Genomic DNA, 17,965 nt, shown 5'->3' on the forward strand with positions numbered 1-17,965 from the left:
CTAAGACTTAACAAGCTACAGTCTTTGTTCAAGATTGATTTCTTACCAGTCTTTCTTCTTTCCAGTCATGGCTTCCTTTCTCTCAGTCAGGACCTTCCACAGAAACAGAAGGGGCTGGTTTCCCTTGTCTTCCTAGGTGAAAGATCTTTGCCTAAGCAGGTTTCTCACCTATATTCAGTTTCCAGAAACTTCAGCCCCCCTCGGCTGAAGGACCAATCTTTCTCAGCTCTGTTCCCTTATGTCTGTCTTGTGCTGGATGCCAGCATGGCTTTCTGTGTCTGCTTGTATCTTCCAAAGTTCAATGATCTTGTTTCAGGAGGTAGGATGACCTCATGCTGTTCTTCCCTTCCTGTGATCTTCCCATCCCCACACTGATTTGCATGTAAATGAAACTTCCATTGTTTTTGGTCACACCTTGCTTAATTTCATTGGAGACAGTTAGATAGCTGCCTTCCTTCCTGTCTGAGTGAAACCTGTTTCTCCCTTTGTTTGGTCACAGACTGTAAAGCCCAATATCAGTGAGTATTCACAGTTCCAGATACAGTGCTAATACATGCATTTCACAATGATATTAATCACTAGTGTGTCATTAGTTTTCAGAAAAGAACTGACTTGATACACTTTTATAACACAGTAATCAGTTGATTCAATTGCTTATCACCTGATGTTCAGACCCTCCGTCTTTATAGCCCAGATAAAGTTTCGTTTCCCTACTGGAAGCTGTCTCTTCCTTCGCTTGTTAGCTTGATCACTTTGTTTACCTAATATGTAAATGGACCTTCCTTGTCTTTGCTTGATGACCGGGCTGGCCAGAGAAGAAAATAAACATTCCTTTGCCTAGGGCAGACCTCTTTACCAACTTCCCCTGACATGCCTGGTTTAAATACATTTTAGTCATAATTCCAGCATATATCCCTAACTCTTAATACATACCCCATATATACATCACACAAGAATACCAAGGCTCAGTGAGTTATTAGTTTTCCAATGACATCGGACATGACATCCATTAGATACAGATTATGACATAAGTAAGTCGGGGCACACTGACCTGGTCTGGCCAGCTGAAACTCATTACCTGAGACCACCATGCCCTTGCTCTCTGTCACTGGGAAGCTCTCAGGGTCACACGCTCCTAATGTGTTTCCCCCTTCTCTGATCACTGAGGAGATGGTGCAGAACGGATGCCCTGTGCAATAGGTGGGGAGTGCCCGACCTATGACAGATGTCGATACTTTTCAGGCCCAGCAGTGAACAAGGAAGACAGCAGAGAAACAAAGGCAAGAAGGCTTTCAGGCACCTTGCTGGAAGATATTTGGCAAGGGGAATGGAGGAGGTATTTTAGGGAAGAAACCTGTTGTCATGGTTTCAAAATAATATATTTAGGACTAGACTGAGAGTTTAGTCTCCGCCCAGAGTAAGGGGCAGTGAATAGCTGCATCACCCCAGGAGCAAGCCAGTAGAGTCACAATTCAGTCTCTGGCTCCCCCTTTGCTCCCCTCCAGGGGAGGTTAAGCAGCTACTGGTCTATACCATTAACCAATTTGTTTTCCCACTGTGTCGGCTTAGCTGTGTTGGCCAATGCAAGGCAGAGAAGAACAAAAGCCCCTCCCATTCCCTGCCTTTCTCCTCCTCACCTGCGCAGGAGGTGGAGCTGCAACATGTGGAGTTCATTGTCTCCCATGCTACCCTGGGTAGGCCCCCAACCCCAAGGGTCACAGTGCAGGGGGATAAGGGAGCTGCTCAGGAATTTCAGCACGAACTAATGGGCGAACATTTATTGGGAAAAAAAAAAGTTTGTGAATGTGTCCCCTTACTTTTCGCCTGTCTCTAGTGGTCTAGGGCCATCCGCATTGAAAGTACAACCCCCCACATTGGCAGTCTCCGCAGACACAGAATGAGCATGAGCACAAACTTGGAACCCCCAAGAGGCGGTCCACCCGTGTATTGGTAGAGGACAGTATAGAGCAGCGCAGGGAAGCTCACACTGTTAATTCCTATGCGGGACCTGTTATTTGGACAGAGGATTCCACTCGTTAAGGTTGTAGATATGGAATCCTCCACAAATTGCACATTCCCTTTGAAAAACGTAAAACTCTTATCTCACACCATGAATTTTAGTATTAGCTCTTTGTTTTATTGCATACCCTTCGATAATAAAATTGTATCTTATGAGATGGGTAGAAGTTCATGTGGTTTATTTTTAAAAAATTGTGCATAATGCGAAATTACTGGACAAATTCTTAATTAGCAAATCAAATGCCATTCTGCAAAGCACACTTTGTAAAGCATGTACCTTTCAAAAACCACATGCTTAATTTGTTCTCTTTTTTTGTTTGCTCTTATTTTTAGGAGCTACGGTTGAAACCACACTGGGAAATATTAACATTGAAACAGAAATGTTTCCATCTTCCCAAAGGACAATACCTGATGTGAATTTCTTTTTCAAGTAGGTGGAAAATTCTCCGTAGGAGGAACATCAGCGCTCTTTAATTGTTTAAAGGGAATGTAGACTTAGGGGGAAGGTCTTTAAGGCACTCTTCCAGGGCTCAGACTGATGGGCGTGCTGATGAGTAGGTTGTGAAATCAGCTAATGCAGCAGCTTGCACAAGTCTGAGTTATTCCTGATTTACACAGAGGAGAGCCTGGATATTTCCAGGTGCCATCTTCAACCTTGTGTTCTGGGCCCTGGCTTCTCCTTAATTTCTTTTTTAAATGCGAGCTTTACATTTATATACTTCTTTTTGCATTCATTTTTATTTTTACATTTTTGTTACAAAAATGAACTGGAGAAAAAAAAATCACTTGGTTTGAGACACGCTCAGCCTACAGTGTCCTCTTCCTAGTTTGTTCCTCCAGGTACTATCCCTACCAGTAAGGTGACCAGACAGCAAGTGTGACAAATCAGGACAGGGGGTGGTGGTGGTAATAGGAGTCTATATAAGACAAAACCCCAAATATCGGGACTGTCCCTATAAAATCGGGACATCTGGTCACCCTACCTACCAGAGACCCTGCTGTGGGTAAGGTTATTGTAGTTTTAAACCGTTAGCCTACAGGGGGCATATTGATGCAACATATGTCATTCTCCGAGTCCTGCCCACCTTCTGCAATTGCAGGGAAGTGTAGTTTACAGCTTCCTGGGGTAGTGGCGTGAATGAGTCGACTGTAATATTTCCTGCAGAGTACCATTCAGACCATGATCTCTGTGGTTATGATTTTCTAACACTGCTATTTTGGATTGGGGGGAGGCTGTTCCTCAGAGGCGAGCCCAGTGGTGACTTGGGTCAGAATGATTCAGCACTGCTGGAAATCAGGCAGAGTCTCCAGACTCTCGCTAGCTCTAGGTGCACACCTAGGCAGAATTGTGTGCATACATGTAAATATGCATTTATTGTGCAATATGTAATTTTTTAAAGTAAAATCAATATTCATTGAAAACTTTGCTCTTATTTCATATTAGGTCTTCTACACTTACAACCCCCTGTGAAAATGGACGTGCAACTGTTGTAGTGATGAGGTGTAATCCCACCAAACCAGGCCAAGGCGATATTTCGGTCCCCAGGTATTTAATTAAGGGTATTACAGTATTGCCTAGATGCCCAGTCCTCTTAAGCCATCCTTGGCAAAACTCTTTTAGTTGCCTTAGATTAGCAAGTAGTGAGAAGTGCTTTCTCCCATCTGTGACTGTCCAGGAGATGACACACATTTCTTCCAGGTGAGTGATCCATATATATGTCATCTCCAGGTGAACTGTAGGCAGCACATTCTAGCTATTGCTGGCAGTGAGGCCCCTGCGGTAGCACCTAAGAGCAGATACACAACAGCCTGCTCTTAGGCAATAAAGCCAGGAAAGAGTGCATAACAGGCAGCTTATTTAACCTCTCTATTTTGTACTTGTGCAACCTCTACTTGAACACTGGGTCCAGTTCTGGTGCTCACAATTCAGGAAGGACGTTGATAAATTGGAGAGGGTTCAGGGAAGAGCCAAGAGAATAATTAAAGGATTGGAAACCTTACAGTGATAGATGCAAGGAGCTCAGTCTGTTTAACTGAACAAAGAGAAGGTGAAGGGTTGATCTGATCCATAAGTACCTACCTGGGAAACAGAAATTTGATAACAGAGGGCTCTTCAATCTAGCAGACCAAGATATAAAAAGATAGTTAAATTCAGACTGGAAATGAGGTGCAAATTTTGATCAGTGAGGGTAATCAGTCATTGAAACAATTCACGAAAGGTCATGGTGGATTCTCCATCACTGGAAATTTTTAAATTAAAATGTGGATGTTTTTCTAAAATATAAGCTCTAGTTTAAACAGGAATTAAGCCTGCTCTGCCACAGACTTCCTGTGTGACCTTGGGAAAGTCCCTTAGCCTCTCTATGCCTCAGTTCCCCATCTATAAAATGTGGTACTTCTCTAACTCAGAGGGGCGTTGCAAGGATAAATACATTAAAGATTGTGAGGTGCTCAGATATTATGGTAAAGGGGATCATATAAGTATCTTGGATTGATTGAGGAAGATCACGATCCAATAACAGTTCAAGCAGAGCATTTAATATCAGAGTAGACATCTGTATTTGTAACAAAAATGTCTAAATAAGCAATGCCTTCTTTGTAGTTTATTCCTGGTTTAGCCAGGGTGTGAGATGAAAGGAACATGGGAAATAGGCCTACCAATGTTCCTGAGAAAATACTCTCTGATTCAGAGGTGGTGGTCTGAATTAGTCAAATCAAGGCAAGTGAGGTTGGTCTTCTAGCTCTCTGGATTTTGTTAAGATAAGTCACATGTGTGACAGATTTCAGGGTGACACTACAAATCTCTCTTATGTCAGTTTTTCTATAGCAAGTATGATCCAGATTTAATGAACCAATTGTGTATTTTTGGCTGTTGAATAGACTTCCAGTTACTGTCACTGTTAGAACCAATCTAGCTGCCGGTAACAACAATTGAGCAAGTGTCGTGGAAGTGCAGATAGTATTCTGTTCTACTAACTGAACATGAAATAGGGCCATTTGTACTTCTCAGGTTTGTGGAGAAGCTGTTACCTGTTCAGTAGGCTAGTAAACATCCTTCCGCTAAGTAACTATTACAGAGCATGTCTACCACCTACGGAGGAAATCACTCAAAGCATCACAGTTACAATTAATGTTCCCCTATCAACTCAGAGCAAGTAGAAACAGCAGCTGTAATTACTGCAATACATGTTTTTGCCTGAACACCTTGAAATAAAAAAAAGAAATGGGGTTTACGCAAGCTTCTGGGAATCGGGGTGGCAGCAGTGGTGGGGTTACCCACAACATAATAGAACACTGGGGTTCTGTTTCTAATTCACATAAATATCTGAAACTGTAGGGGAAATGCTAGATGTTACTAGAAAAATAGATTGGGACAAAATTTAACTTTTTTCCTGCCAATGGGGTTACACCAGGGATGAACTCTGTCCAAATATATATAATTTTTTTCTAGTAATTTATAGCTTTTCCCCTGTAATTCTAAATATTTGCCAATGAAATCATTGGAGTTACATCAAGGATGAATATGGCCTGCTATTTTTCATATACATTTTGTTTCTCAGCTTTCCTCAAATATAAAATTTATTCTGAAAAAGAATTCAGAGTCATTAGAGCAGAGGTCTGTATTACCTGGCCACCTAGTGGTAGCTGTATAAATTATGCTGATGAAATACAGCTGTAATTTTGACATCTTTATAGAACAGTGACATCTACTTAAACTACTGACAACTTTCATTTAGGTGTGGCAGGCAGTGGGGTACAAAGTTAAAATTGCTTAGCCCACAATTTTCAAAGGCAGATACTGATTTAGGTTACCTCAATTTTGGCATGTCCAACTTGAGACATCCCAAATCATTGGCCACTTTTGAAAATTTGGCCTTTGGTGTATAGCAGTCCATGGCAACTTGGCTCAGTTAGTCAATTAATAAATCTTTTAGTTACTCTAATTGATTGATTGGAACACATCAGAAAGACACCCTCAAGTACAAGAGATAGACATAAAACACAGTTATGAAATCAGAAGTTGATGCAACTTCATCTTAGGAAGTGCTTTTTAAGAATATTAGAACATCTTTACAAAGCTGAACATTATGGGCCAGATTCTCCCCCTTGCGTACGTTGGTGCAAATCTGGAATAACTCCAGTGCTTTCAGTGACTGCTTCTAGTTTAGTTTATAGAGTTTTATATCAGCGTAGTATCAGTGGTATCTGGACTCTTATTGCCAGTAATTTGCGAGACTAACACCTTCTTTATTTGAAGCTAGATATTTCACTGATTGAAACATCTTTCCCTGGGCTTTTTTGGTTTGTTTTGGAAATGTTGAATCAATGGGTGGTTATTAATTATCATAATTATTATTAGCGCTCTTGAGCAGTAGTCTGGAGGCAGAGAATCCAGACCGGTTCGCCTTTCCCCGGATTGAAACCTGTGTCACAAGTGCTAACCAAACTTTGCTTTTCTCCTAGCACATGCCCCGTTGGCACCTGTGATGGATGCACCTTCTACTTCATGTGGGAAAGTGCAGAAGCCTGTCCTTTGTGCACAGAGCATGACTACCATGAGATTGAGGGAGCTTGTAAAAAGGGATTTCAGGTAGAGGACTGAAGCCTTTTAGTCAAATTGGATGAGTTGTGTAGGCTCGGGGGTGCTGTTAAACTGCCTGTGTAAAAGCCACAGGGCTAGATTGTGCCTGTACATCACCTAGCCGTGCTGCTCCAAGAGCAGACCAGGGAAAGAGTCACAATTCATTCCACTCCCTCTTTGCTCCCGGGAGAAGTTATCTGCTACTGGCCTTCTCCATTTGCAGATTACTAACCCTTCCCCATTCCAGACCTGCTCTTCTGACCACCATGTCAGAGGCAGGCTCCACCCATTCCCCTCTCTGTCCATCCCAATCTCTGCTAGCCTGTGTGAGGAGCAAGCATTGAGCGTACATCCTTTGTCCCCTCCCTGTGCCCGCAGCCATGACGCAGGGGAGTGCAGTTGGGTCTCATTCCAAAATTATTCTTACTGTTAAATCTCAGGTTACTAGGCCAAGCCATTTTGGAAACATGGGCTAGATTCTGCCCTGCACGAGAACTCAGCTCAGCACAGGAGCAAGGGGTCGGGGCGTTGGGAACCCTGTTACAGCTCCCTGATAATTAGGACTGTTCCAAGCCCCTGTGTAGTATAGAGTACCTGCCACACTGCTCTAAGGGTACGTCTACACTGCAATCGGAGGCATGATTGCCACTCGTGTCGGTATAGCTGCACTAGCTTTAGTTTAGCTAGCACAGAAGACACAGCAGCATGGACTAGTCTGACCAGAACCAGGGTGCGCACTGTTGCAACAGCGCGGGCTTGCATTGTCTTCACTGCTATTTTTGAGGATCAGCCTAGATTAGAGCTAGCATGGGTATGCTACCTGGGGTGCAGTCACGCATCTGACTGCAGTGTAGACATACCCTAAGTTGCTCCACTAGGGTAGGGTCCTGGACGTCGTAGCCAGACTACACCACACCTACTCCCTTTACTCTACATCTCTTCTCCCAACACACTCCTCCATGCTGAATGGGGGGGGGCATAGGCAGAGGACCTGAGAGCAATACACTTGTGCCAGCAGGGATTTCTCCCAGGCATTTACAGCCAGTATACGTCCCTGTAGTGTATGGAGAAAAGGTGCATAACCCAGTGGAGAATCTGGCCCTGATATGATATATATATATTTTAAAGTAAATAACACCTCTGTTTTCTGTAATTTCACTGCCTCAAAAACATGTTGTTGGCTTAACCTCAAAATGTCCATAAACGTTCTCTACATTCACATCACTTTTCTGTATTCTCTCTCATTTTTCTTTTTTAAGGAAACCTTATATGTCTGGAATGAGCCAAAGCAATGCAGGAAGGGGATTGCCTTGCCTGAGAAAAGGGTCAGCACCTGTGAAACCATGGACTTTTGGTTAAAAGTTGGAGCAGGTGTTGGTGCATTCACAGCTGTGCTGCTCGTAGCCTTAACCTGCTACTTCTGGAAGAAAAATCAGAAGTAAGTACTGCACTTGAGGTGACATACAAAAATAAATCAAAAGCCTGATCCAGAGCTCATTGAAGTCACTAGAAAAACTCCCATGGATTCCACTGGACTTTGCATTAAACCCTAACACAGTGTAGGAAATGTCAGACCTGATCAGTCCAGTGATCCACTTAGTCCGATTTCCTGTCTCCAGCAATGGCCATAATAGATGCTGCAGAGGAAGGTGCAAGATACCCTGAAGTAGGCAGTTGTGGGATAGCCATGAGAAGTTTCCTCCTAACCCCTGACAGAGGTTGGCTTAAGGCTGGAAGCAATAGAGATGGGTAAGGTCAGAGATTTTAAGACCAAAATGGACCATTATGATCATCAAGTCTGACCTCCTGCATAATATAGGCAACAGAATTCTACCCAGTGATTCCTGAATCAAGCTCACAGTTTCTGCTTGGTCTTGAGTGTATTTTTTAGAAAAAGTCTAAAAAAAAGTCTTTGATTTAAAGACCTAATGGGACGGAGTTTGTTCTGTTCTAGTCTGGAAAACAGGAAATGGCTGAGTTGCTAATGCAGTTCTAGTCATGCTTTCTTACTTCTGGTTCTTAAAATATAACTTCTGATTCTTTATAAATGCTTAACAAATAACCCTACGGAATAGCTGCGGATAGTGTTCTGACCACCTGCACTGTCGCAGCTAGAATATGGGGTATTAAGAAAATAACTGTTCAAGTTTGTACCTTTAGGTTGGAGTATAAATATTCCAAATTAGTGATGACAGCTAACTCGAAAGAGTGTGAGCTTCCAGCTGCTGACAGCTGTGCTATAATGGAAGGAGAAGATAACGAAGAGGAAATAGTATATTCAAATAAACAGTCATTGCTGGGAAAGCTCAAGTCATTGGCAACAAAGGTGAGCATTAATATTATTATTTTTTTATCGACACTGATGTAGCACAGTTAGTTTAATGTAGCTAATTAGCTTATTTTATCATTTTGTTGTGTAATTGTTGTAGTTATGTTATTTCATGTGCAGTCAATGTGTGATGAATAGATAGAAGTAGGACAGGATTATATGAATATAAATTTGACAAGTATTTAGGAGTGACAAGTGTGTATTAGGTATACAAGTAAGGTAAGGCAGTAATGCAAGGCCTACAGGCTAAGGCTGAAAGATTTCAGCTTTAACCACACTAGGCCTCAAGCTTAAGGAGACTTGACACGAGTGAGCAACCTAAGACTGACTTTATGCCAGTAAGGTTACCTGCTCCTGAGGGCATTCTGTGCCAAAAAATTAAAAATTCTGCAAAATTCTAAATAAATGCAGAGGCTCCAGCATGACAGTGGGGAGCAAAGGCCACTGGCTGCATAAAAGTGGGAGATCACCCTGCAGCCCCCACACTCCTGGGACATGGACTCAGTGGTGAGGCTGCATCCGACCCTGACACAGCACAAGGCCTGGGCCTGCCCCAGAAACACCCTGGGGCCCTGCCCCTCTGCGCCAGGTGCACCAGGTGTGGGGCAGGCAGGCTCAACCAGGCAGGATCCAAGTGTGAAGGGGCTCAGTGTGGGGGGATCCGGGTGTGGGGTGAGAGGGTTCTGTGTGGAAAATATGGGTGCAGGCAGCTCAGTGAGGGGTCTAGGTGTGGGGGGATCTGGATGCACAGAGGCTCGTTGGGGGGCTTCCAGGTGCAGGAGCAATGGGACTCTGCATGGGCTTCCAGGTGAAGGTGGTTGGGGCTCAGCAGAGGAGTCTGAGTGTGGAGGTCTCAGTGGGGAAGTCTGGGGGCTGGGGGAGTGGGCCTTAGTGGGGTGGGGGTCTGGGTGCAGCTAGTTGGGGGTCAGTGGCATGGGGGTCTTCAAGTGGGGGCTCAGAGTGCAGGGAGGGTGTGGCTCATCAGTGTGGCGGTTTGAGTGCAGGGAGTTCCGTGGGGGGTGGTTTGGGTGCAGGAGTGGAGGTCTGGGTGCAGGGGGGCTCCAGATGCAGGGGTTGAGGTTCAGTGGGGTGGGGTTCGGGTATGGAGGGGTAGGGGGTTCTGGGTGTACAGGGTGAAGCTTGGCGAGGGTGTCTGAGTATGGGAGGTCTGGATGCATGGGGGTTGGGCGGATGGGGAAGCAGCTCCCCATACAGTGACCTTTCCCCCCGCAGTTGAGGAGCAATGGGGGCAGGAAGCAGGGGAGGATGCTGAGCTTCCTGCTGCTGGGGGAGATTTCTGGGGGTGGGTCTGACACAGCCCCAGCCACTCGTTGCAGGGGAAGAGGAAGGCCCGTCCTCTCCTGCCTCCAGCCCAGCTGGGACTAGCAGCTGATCCCAGCTCAGGGTAGGAGCCATTGGTTGGGATGTCCCCCAGCCCCATGGTGATCAACCTCTCTGCTGGCTGCTTCGAGTGCCTAAAATGATGTACCTGCACTGCTAGGGAGTGGTGCGTGACTGCTCTTGCAGCTTCTCTTTGCTTCCCTGTCAGAAAGTAATATTTCTGTGGGGAAGCAAGGAAATCTGCGGGGGACATGAATTCTGCACATGCGCAGTGGCACAGAATTCCCCCAGGAGTAAAAGTTACATGATTTACTGTAAAGAATGAAGACCGAAATGTGCCCATCTAGACTGCAAGGCACCTGACCGCAAGTCACCATGGAAACATGTTTACATAAATGCTAATGAGAACAAGGGGAACTCAGAGAACAACCTGTGTAAAGCAGAGCACCCCAAAATGGATGGGGTGTGGAAGTACAGATAAGGAAAAGGAAGTTGGAACCCTCGTGCATAAGCATAAAGTGTTAAGCGTGGTCAGAACAACAAGATAACGGGTTGGTTGGTATGGATAGGGTGGGAAGACCCTGAGGGAAGACCTCATTGGGATGACCCCAGCAAGAACCACTCCTCTATCAATGACCACCTGTTGAAAGATCCATCAGACTCTGTAATATCCTTGGGTATGTGAGTATGAATACAGCATTAGCGAGTGCATGGGATCTCTTAGGTTTCTATATATTTGTTTGTGATTATAATTTACAAGTGAAAAATCTTGTTTGTGGTCCCTGTATTTGTTCTTGTGTGCTTCTAAGAGTCTCCCAGTCTAATTGATCTGAAAACTGTAGCACCACAGGAGCCGAACTCACTTCCTAGGGACACGACAGTTTAACACAGAGCTATTCATTCAGTTTTAAAAAGAGGCTACACTGAGGCTGACCAGAGAGCAAGTGTGAAAAATCGGGACAGAGGCGGGGGGTAATAGGTTCCTATATAAGAAAAAGCCCCCCAAAATCGGGACTGTAGGTCACCCTAGCTACACTAACTAACCTGCAAACACACACATCAATAGATCTAGGGCTCCATTAATGTCAATGGGACTGAGTTGCAGGATTCTCTCTTGCCCAAAGAACTTATAACACGGATCTTCAGAGTATGGACAACAACTGAAAAGAGTTTGTCTGATGGACACCTCACACAGGTCACCTCCCATTACTGATTAAACATCATCCCAGGGGCTTCCATAGCAATTGCTTACATGGAAAATTAACATTCTGAAAGCACCAAGTGTCTAGCCAGCTCTCCATGGTTTATCTGTAAGTGCTCTGTAGACACTGGAGGTCCATAGACCACAGTTTGAGAACTGTGGGCTTCCAGTCTATACATACACATCTGCTAATGCTTGGTGTGGTGCTTACTGCCCTGAGAAATCCCAGCCATTTCAAGGGAGAGCACAGTAGTAAGCTGTAGTGTTTGCAGGATGGGGCCCTAAATTAGACAAAGCCAAAAAAACACAAGCCAAAGAAGAGGGAGCTTCTAAGGGTCTGAGCTTGCAAGTACTTCAGTCCTTTCCCAAAGCCCCAAAGACATCCACTGCTTCAAAGTGGATCAGGCCTGTAGTGCTGAGTACAACTGGTTGAAACTTTATTTGAAACTTTTTATTTTTTTGCTGAAAAATGGCTTTTTTTTAAACTGAAAAGTTTCAGAAAATTGTTTTCAAGATTTTTTTCTAAATTGTCCCGTTTTTCATCAAAACCCCAAATTTCAAATGTTCATATTTATGGGGGTTTTGCCTTTCTGGTTTCTGATTTTCCTATTTGCCACTGAATGCGACAGAATGAATGATGTGTAAGGGTATCTCCTCCTGCCCCCCTTTTTTCTTTTTCTCCATTTTAATTTTTTTCCCTTCTGCAACTTTCCCATATCTTCAACTTTGGAAACATTAGAAGGACCAGATGGAAAAGTGTGTGTGTGTGTGTGTGCGGGAACCCCGCATCTGGACATCATTCATTTTATTGTAGTGAGTGGCAAGAAGAAAAAAGGGGAGGGAATATAGCATATTGTAAATTCAAAATGTCAAAAATATGATTTTTTTTTAAAAGCAAAATATTCTGTCCCTTGCCCCCTCAAAAAAGATTTCCCCCCATTTTGAACCTTGCAAAAAAGAAAACGACTCAGAAGTGTTGATTTAGTGAAAGCTCTCTACTGCTGAATGTAGTGAAAATTTTTGACCACCTCTGCTGCTGAATTTTGCGTTACTACCATGAATAGTCCTGATGAGTTTAAAGGCTTGGTTGAAGTATGCAGGACTGGGCCTGTAATGATTAGAAGAAGAGAGGAAGGATTGCTGGAAGAAATAGGTTTTGTAGTTTAAAAGTAAGCTTAGTGCTTTATATTGAGAATAGCAATCACTTGCACACCTGAGCACTGTTTTCAAACAGACTATTCATAACTCAAGTTCCTATGTTCACTTTAATAGGCTTCCCTGTACACTGTTACCTTTTCAAATAAGCCTGTCAGATATCTCTGGCTTTTTTTCCCCATCTGCTGTATAATCAGAGCTGCCAAACTCAGCCTCCAAGACCTCATTAGCTTGCTCAAGTCTGCATCCTATATCCCTGCAGATAACTGGGATTTATTATATATTTCCTCAAAACACATGTGATAGGCATCATTCTTCATTACTGCAAAAGATGAGAAGTACAACTTCTTAAAAAAAAACAGAGAAAAGAGAGAGAGAAAAATATGGGGGACAGGGACAATGTAAAGATGTATCAACAGAGAGAAAAAATCCGATTTTTAATATATTTCTGATCAGACCCTAGGTGATTACTTTTCTGTGTTCCAAAACTTCTCATGAAGTTATTGAGAGCTTTGACTAGATAAGAAATGCAGAGCTGAGCCCCTGATGTAAAAAAGGAAAACTATTTATTTGCAGTATTATTGTAATAACAACACAGAATATAGGAATTGATGTGCTGAATCAGGCTGAGGAAGTGCAGGAAACCCTGCAGTAGGCAGCTAGGGGAGAATCTGACCCCGCACATGCATTAGGTCTCATTGTAATAGTTAGAGAGTGATTTTAAACCCCAAAGAGTGAGTTTAGTTTCATATCTCTTTCCAAAATATTTGTTAGCATTAAGTAATATAGCTGTAGATTTTCTTGCCTTCCATATACACGTCCACTCCATTTTGTAAACAAGGTCTGTATCGTAGGTACACCAAGACAAGTTTGGTATTTGTATTAGCATTATGAAGACCTAATTTAATCAATGTGTTGATGCATGAAGCTTCTACAGTTGCAGGATTCTCAACCTTTTCCTACCAATAACCTCAAAACCACCCACCCTTTTTCTTCTCTCCAGTATCCTGGAGTTCTTGTCTTCAGCAGCCTCCTGTGGCAATGAGATCCACAGTCTAATGACACATAGTGTGAAAATGTATTTCCTCATCAGTTTTGAGTTTGCTACCTTGTACACTAATGACTCTCTTTGCTCCAGCTAAAATCATCTACAATGTTGTCAGTGAAATGCTCTGCATGAGAATCAACTTGGGTGTACCCACACGAGGTAAATTATAGGGCAGGCTAGAAAACAACAATTCCACTTCAGGAAAAATTTTGAGGTTTTGAAATTTGTTTTCATTCTGTGGAATATTTTTTGTTAACAAACAGGAGAGAGCTTGATGTGCCACAGAATAGCCAATGTCCTGGGGGGTAGGGCCCTCACCCAGAATGTGGGAGACTCAAGGTATGTCTACACTACCCGCCGGATTGGCGGGTAGTGATCGATCTATCGGGGATCGATGTATCGCGTCTCGTCTAGACGCGATACATCGATCCCCAAACACACTCCCCATCGACTCCGGAACTCCACCAGGGCGAGAGGCGGAAGCGGAGTCGACGGTGGAGCGGCGGCCGTCGATCCCGTACCCTGAGGATGCGAAGTAAGTCAATCTAAGTCGATCTAAGATACGTCGACTTCAGCTACGCTATTCTCGTAGCTGAAGTTGCGTATCTTAGATCGATTGCCGTCCCCCCCCCCCAGTGTAGACCAGGCCTCGGCTTTGAATCCTTCCTTTGCAAGAGGGACTTGAATCTGCGTTGCCCACATTTCAGGTAAGTGCCCTAACCACAGTGCTGCAGACTCAGTCTCGTTTGTTGGCTCAGTGAATATTGAAGTATTTATATATTTGGAACATGAGAAATTGAACTAGAAACTGACTCTGCAGGCTGGTGGCTAGTGCACTAACCTAGATTTGGAGTGGGGGACTTGCACCTGGGTTTCCCACATCCCAGCTGAGTGCCCTCTCTCACTTGTTTTTCAGGACAAATTTCCAAAAGTCACTGGTTCCTCCTGGTGCAGAAAGGAAATTTTTTTTGAAATCTCAAAAATTTTCACTGGACTGGAAAAGCATTTCCCCCCCCCCAGTTCTAGTTCAATCCCCAATTAAAACGCATAAACGTGGGAATAGTCCCATTTTAGGCCCCAAACCTGCAAACACTTACATGCTTAACTTCACTACTGTGAGTAGTCCCAATAAAATCAAAGTGATTGCTCACTATAGTAAGTTAAATGCATGGGTTAAGTGTTTGGAGAATTGGTACCTCAGGGCATGTCTGTATGTACAGAGCTGTACTGGCGCAGCTGTACCGATGCAGCTGCGCAACCCGTCAGCATAATAAAACCACCTCCACGAACGGCAGAAGCTATGTCGATGACATTGTGCCGTGCACACAAGCACTTATATCGGTGTAACTTACGTTGCTTGGGGGGTGGTTTATTCACATCCCTCAGGCTACGTCTTCACTACCCGCCGATCCGGCGGGTAGCAATCGGTCTATCGGGGATCGACTTACCGCGTCTCGTGAGGACGCGGTAAAATCGATCCCTGATCGCTCTGCCGTCGACTCCGGAAATCCACCTCGACAAGAGGTGGCAGCGGAGTCGGCGGCAGCGCGGCAGCGGTCGACTTTCCCCCGTCCTCACCGCCAGGTAAGCCGACCTAAAATACGCAACTTCAGCTACGGTATTCACGTAGCTGAAGTTGCGTATCTTAGGTCGGAACCCCGCTGTAGTGTAGACCTAGCCCCAGAGACATAAGTTATGCTGACATAAACTGTAGTGTAGACATAGCCTTAGTGAAGGGTGTGATGATTCACGCTCTGAAAGGTCAACACATGTTAAATGCTCTGCTGAACTGAGGCCTAAGTGGGTTGGTTAAGGCTACCGCAGGAGTCAGTGTCAGAGTTCAAGAGTGTCTCATTCTCAGTTCTTTGCTCAAACTGCTCTCACTCTTGAATGTTTTGTATTTTTTTTACAGTAATTCATCATAATTTCTTTGTAATTCTATCATAAAATCCATAACCTTGACATCTCTGTTCAATGCTGTGCAAAATATGCCATTTGTGTATGTACCTGTGGACCTATCTATATACTTCCTATAAAGGAAACACTAAAAAATTCATATCCTTTCTACCTCACAATGGAATTTTGAAGTTTGTACAATTTTTATTTTTAATTTATAGAGATGTTACAATTTAGTTTAAAATTAAAGGCCAAATTCTACTCTCATTTACTGTGGCACAAACCCAGTAAAGTCTTCAACAGGAGTTGCACTCAAGTTACTGAGAGTAGAAATTTGTTCCAGGACTTTTTATACTCAGTGAAGAGATGTTCGTACACCTCAGAATGAATTTGAGAAATCATGATTGACGGGAACTTGTCTCTTTACATTGCAGGAAAAACAAGATCGTTTTGAATCTGTTCAGCTGAAATCTTCAAGGTCACAAAATATATGAGGATTAAATGCTACCTTCAAAGAAACAAACCTGATTTCTATCTTTACAGGACCACATTTTAAACATATTCCTGCAGAGTAATGGTTGCAGTGAGAAATGCTGAGCCATTTAAGAAAAAAGAGGGTTGAAATCAAAACAAAAGATTGGATTGCCTTATTCTGTGGTCAAGTACCTTGCCAAAAACAAGAAGCAGACTGCTTGGATTCCAAACTAGGAATGAAGCTTAACTCAGGAAGAGATATACAGACTGCAACTGAAATGAGTTTTGTATTCACCTGTGCATTGCTCAGGCATGCTGTGCGATTTATTGGTACCTTTCAATGCATAATCACTTCGTCCATATGCATCGTAAGAACTGATTTTCTGGGAGATTCGAAACTTTCTGAAAAGGTTCTGTACTGTCCTTTTTGCAGCCTAACTTCAATTCTCTCTTAAAATCAAAATGGGGAATGGTACTTGAAACAGAACCATGGATGACTTTTGATCCTTGGATAAAATAATGCTTTTGGGGCTAAGGGCTGGATGTCCTGCAACAGCCTTCAGTGTGGCAGGGCCAATTTTGCACCCATGGATCAAACCCACTTAGATGCCAACATGATGACCATCTGGGTTGGCTTGAACATGACACTCCTGAATCTAAGGCTATATCTATACCTACAGCTAAGGGTGTGATTCCCAGCTTGTATAGACATTTTTGCATCTGCTGTCATCAATCTAGCACACTGAGAATAGTAGTGTAGCCATGGTAGCACAGGCAGCGGCCGCACGGGCAAGCTGTGCCGAGTATGTACCCACAGGGTTCAGGTGGATTTGTACTCAGGGTGGCTAGCTCATGCCACTGCCTGGCACTGCCTGTGCTACTGTGGCTACACTACTGTATTTAGTGTGCTATTTTGAGAGCTAGAGCAAGTCTGGCTACGCGAGCTGAGAGTCACACCCCCAGCTCCAAGTGTAGACATACCCTAAATGTGTGCGCTGCCACTGCCTGAGTTGAAAGATCAGAGCCGTCCGTTTAGAAGCAGCAGCAGCACTCAGAAATCTTTTTACGTGGTCTAGACACTAGGGGGGACCAAAGATCCACAATGTGAATTATGCATTCTCCCTGCCTGGGGAAGCTTGTCCTGAGCATCAGAGGTTGACACCAGTTCAGTCCCCGGATCAAGCTGTCATTTGTGTGTCAACCCCCTGGGATGAGCATCTGTAGGGATTGAATCCTGGACCCTTTGGGAGCGAGGGGAACCACAAACTTCTAGTGTCTAAGCTAACCGAGCCAATTTGCAGTTGAGAGGCAGTAATCAGACTCTTTAGCCTGCATGTGGTCTAAAAAGGGACAAGGACCCCCCCCTGCAGGTATTAATGTTGGTTACACCATCATGTATCTTAGCATACAAATGGGTTCTACCGTCGATGCAAGTTATTGTACATTTAAATGAGGGCACAAAAAGGTGCTTTGAATATTGAAGGATGGCCTGAGATCCTTTTTCAGGGCTAAAAATCTCTGACTTATCAACCACATTAAAAGTATGCGATCTTCCTAATATCCAGTCTATGAAAAACTGTAATTTCCTGAAATTCCAGTGCAAGTTGAACTGAAAATAATCTACTAAAATGTGGGTATAAAATCATTGATGAAAATTATGAAGGAAAGAGTTGCGTAAAGCTAGGAAGAAATGAGGCTTCAATCGTGTCCCTCTAATCAGACCTATATCTGCATCACAATAAAATGTCTGAATTGTGAAATGCATATAAAACTTTGGAAAAGACACAGGCAAAAATGGTGTTTTTACTATAAAGGATATATAGATTTGGGCTTTTGTATGACTCAGTTGCATCAACCAGTCTGAGAAGAGTCCACTTCTAAATTAAATTGAATCTAAGGTGAAAACTGAATATTTTATTA

At 43.6% G+C, this 17,965-nt stretch overlaps 1 protein-coding gene across 1 annotated transcript in view; it reads left to right on the top strand.

Moving 5' to 3' along the window:
* The window catches only part of KIAA1324L (KIAA1324 like), a 57,113-nt gene extending 40,321 nt beyond the window's left edge, over positions 1–16,792 (top strand). The window contains exons 14-19 of the mRNA XM_026648897.1: positions 2,349–2,449; positions 3,464–3,565; positions 6,484–6,610; positions 7,861–8,039; positions 8,762–8,927; positions 16,006–16,792. Coding sequence (XP_026504682.1) covers positions 2,349–2,449; positions 3,464–3,565; positions 6,484–6,610; positions 7,861–8,039; positions 8,762–8,927; positions 16,006–16,065 — 735 coding nt within the window. The 3' untranslated portion in view covers positions 16,066–16,792. The remainder of the gene's footprint in view (positions 1–2,348; positions 2,450–3,463; positions 3,566–6,483; positions 6,611–7,860; positions 8,040–8,761; positions 8,928–16,005) is intronic.
* Positions 16,793–17,965: the final 1,173 nt, after the last annotated feature.

Source organism: Terrapene carolina, unplaced genomic scaffold (genome assembly GCF_002925995.2).
Source record: "Terrapene carolina triunguis isolate 2854851 unplaced genomic scaffold, T_m_triunguis-2.0 Scaffold68, whole genome shotgun sequence".
Lineage (NCBI taxonomy): Eukaryota > Metazoa > Chordata > Testudines > Emydidae > Terrapene > Terrapene triunguis.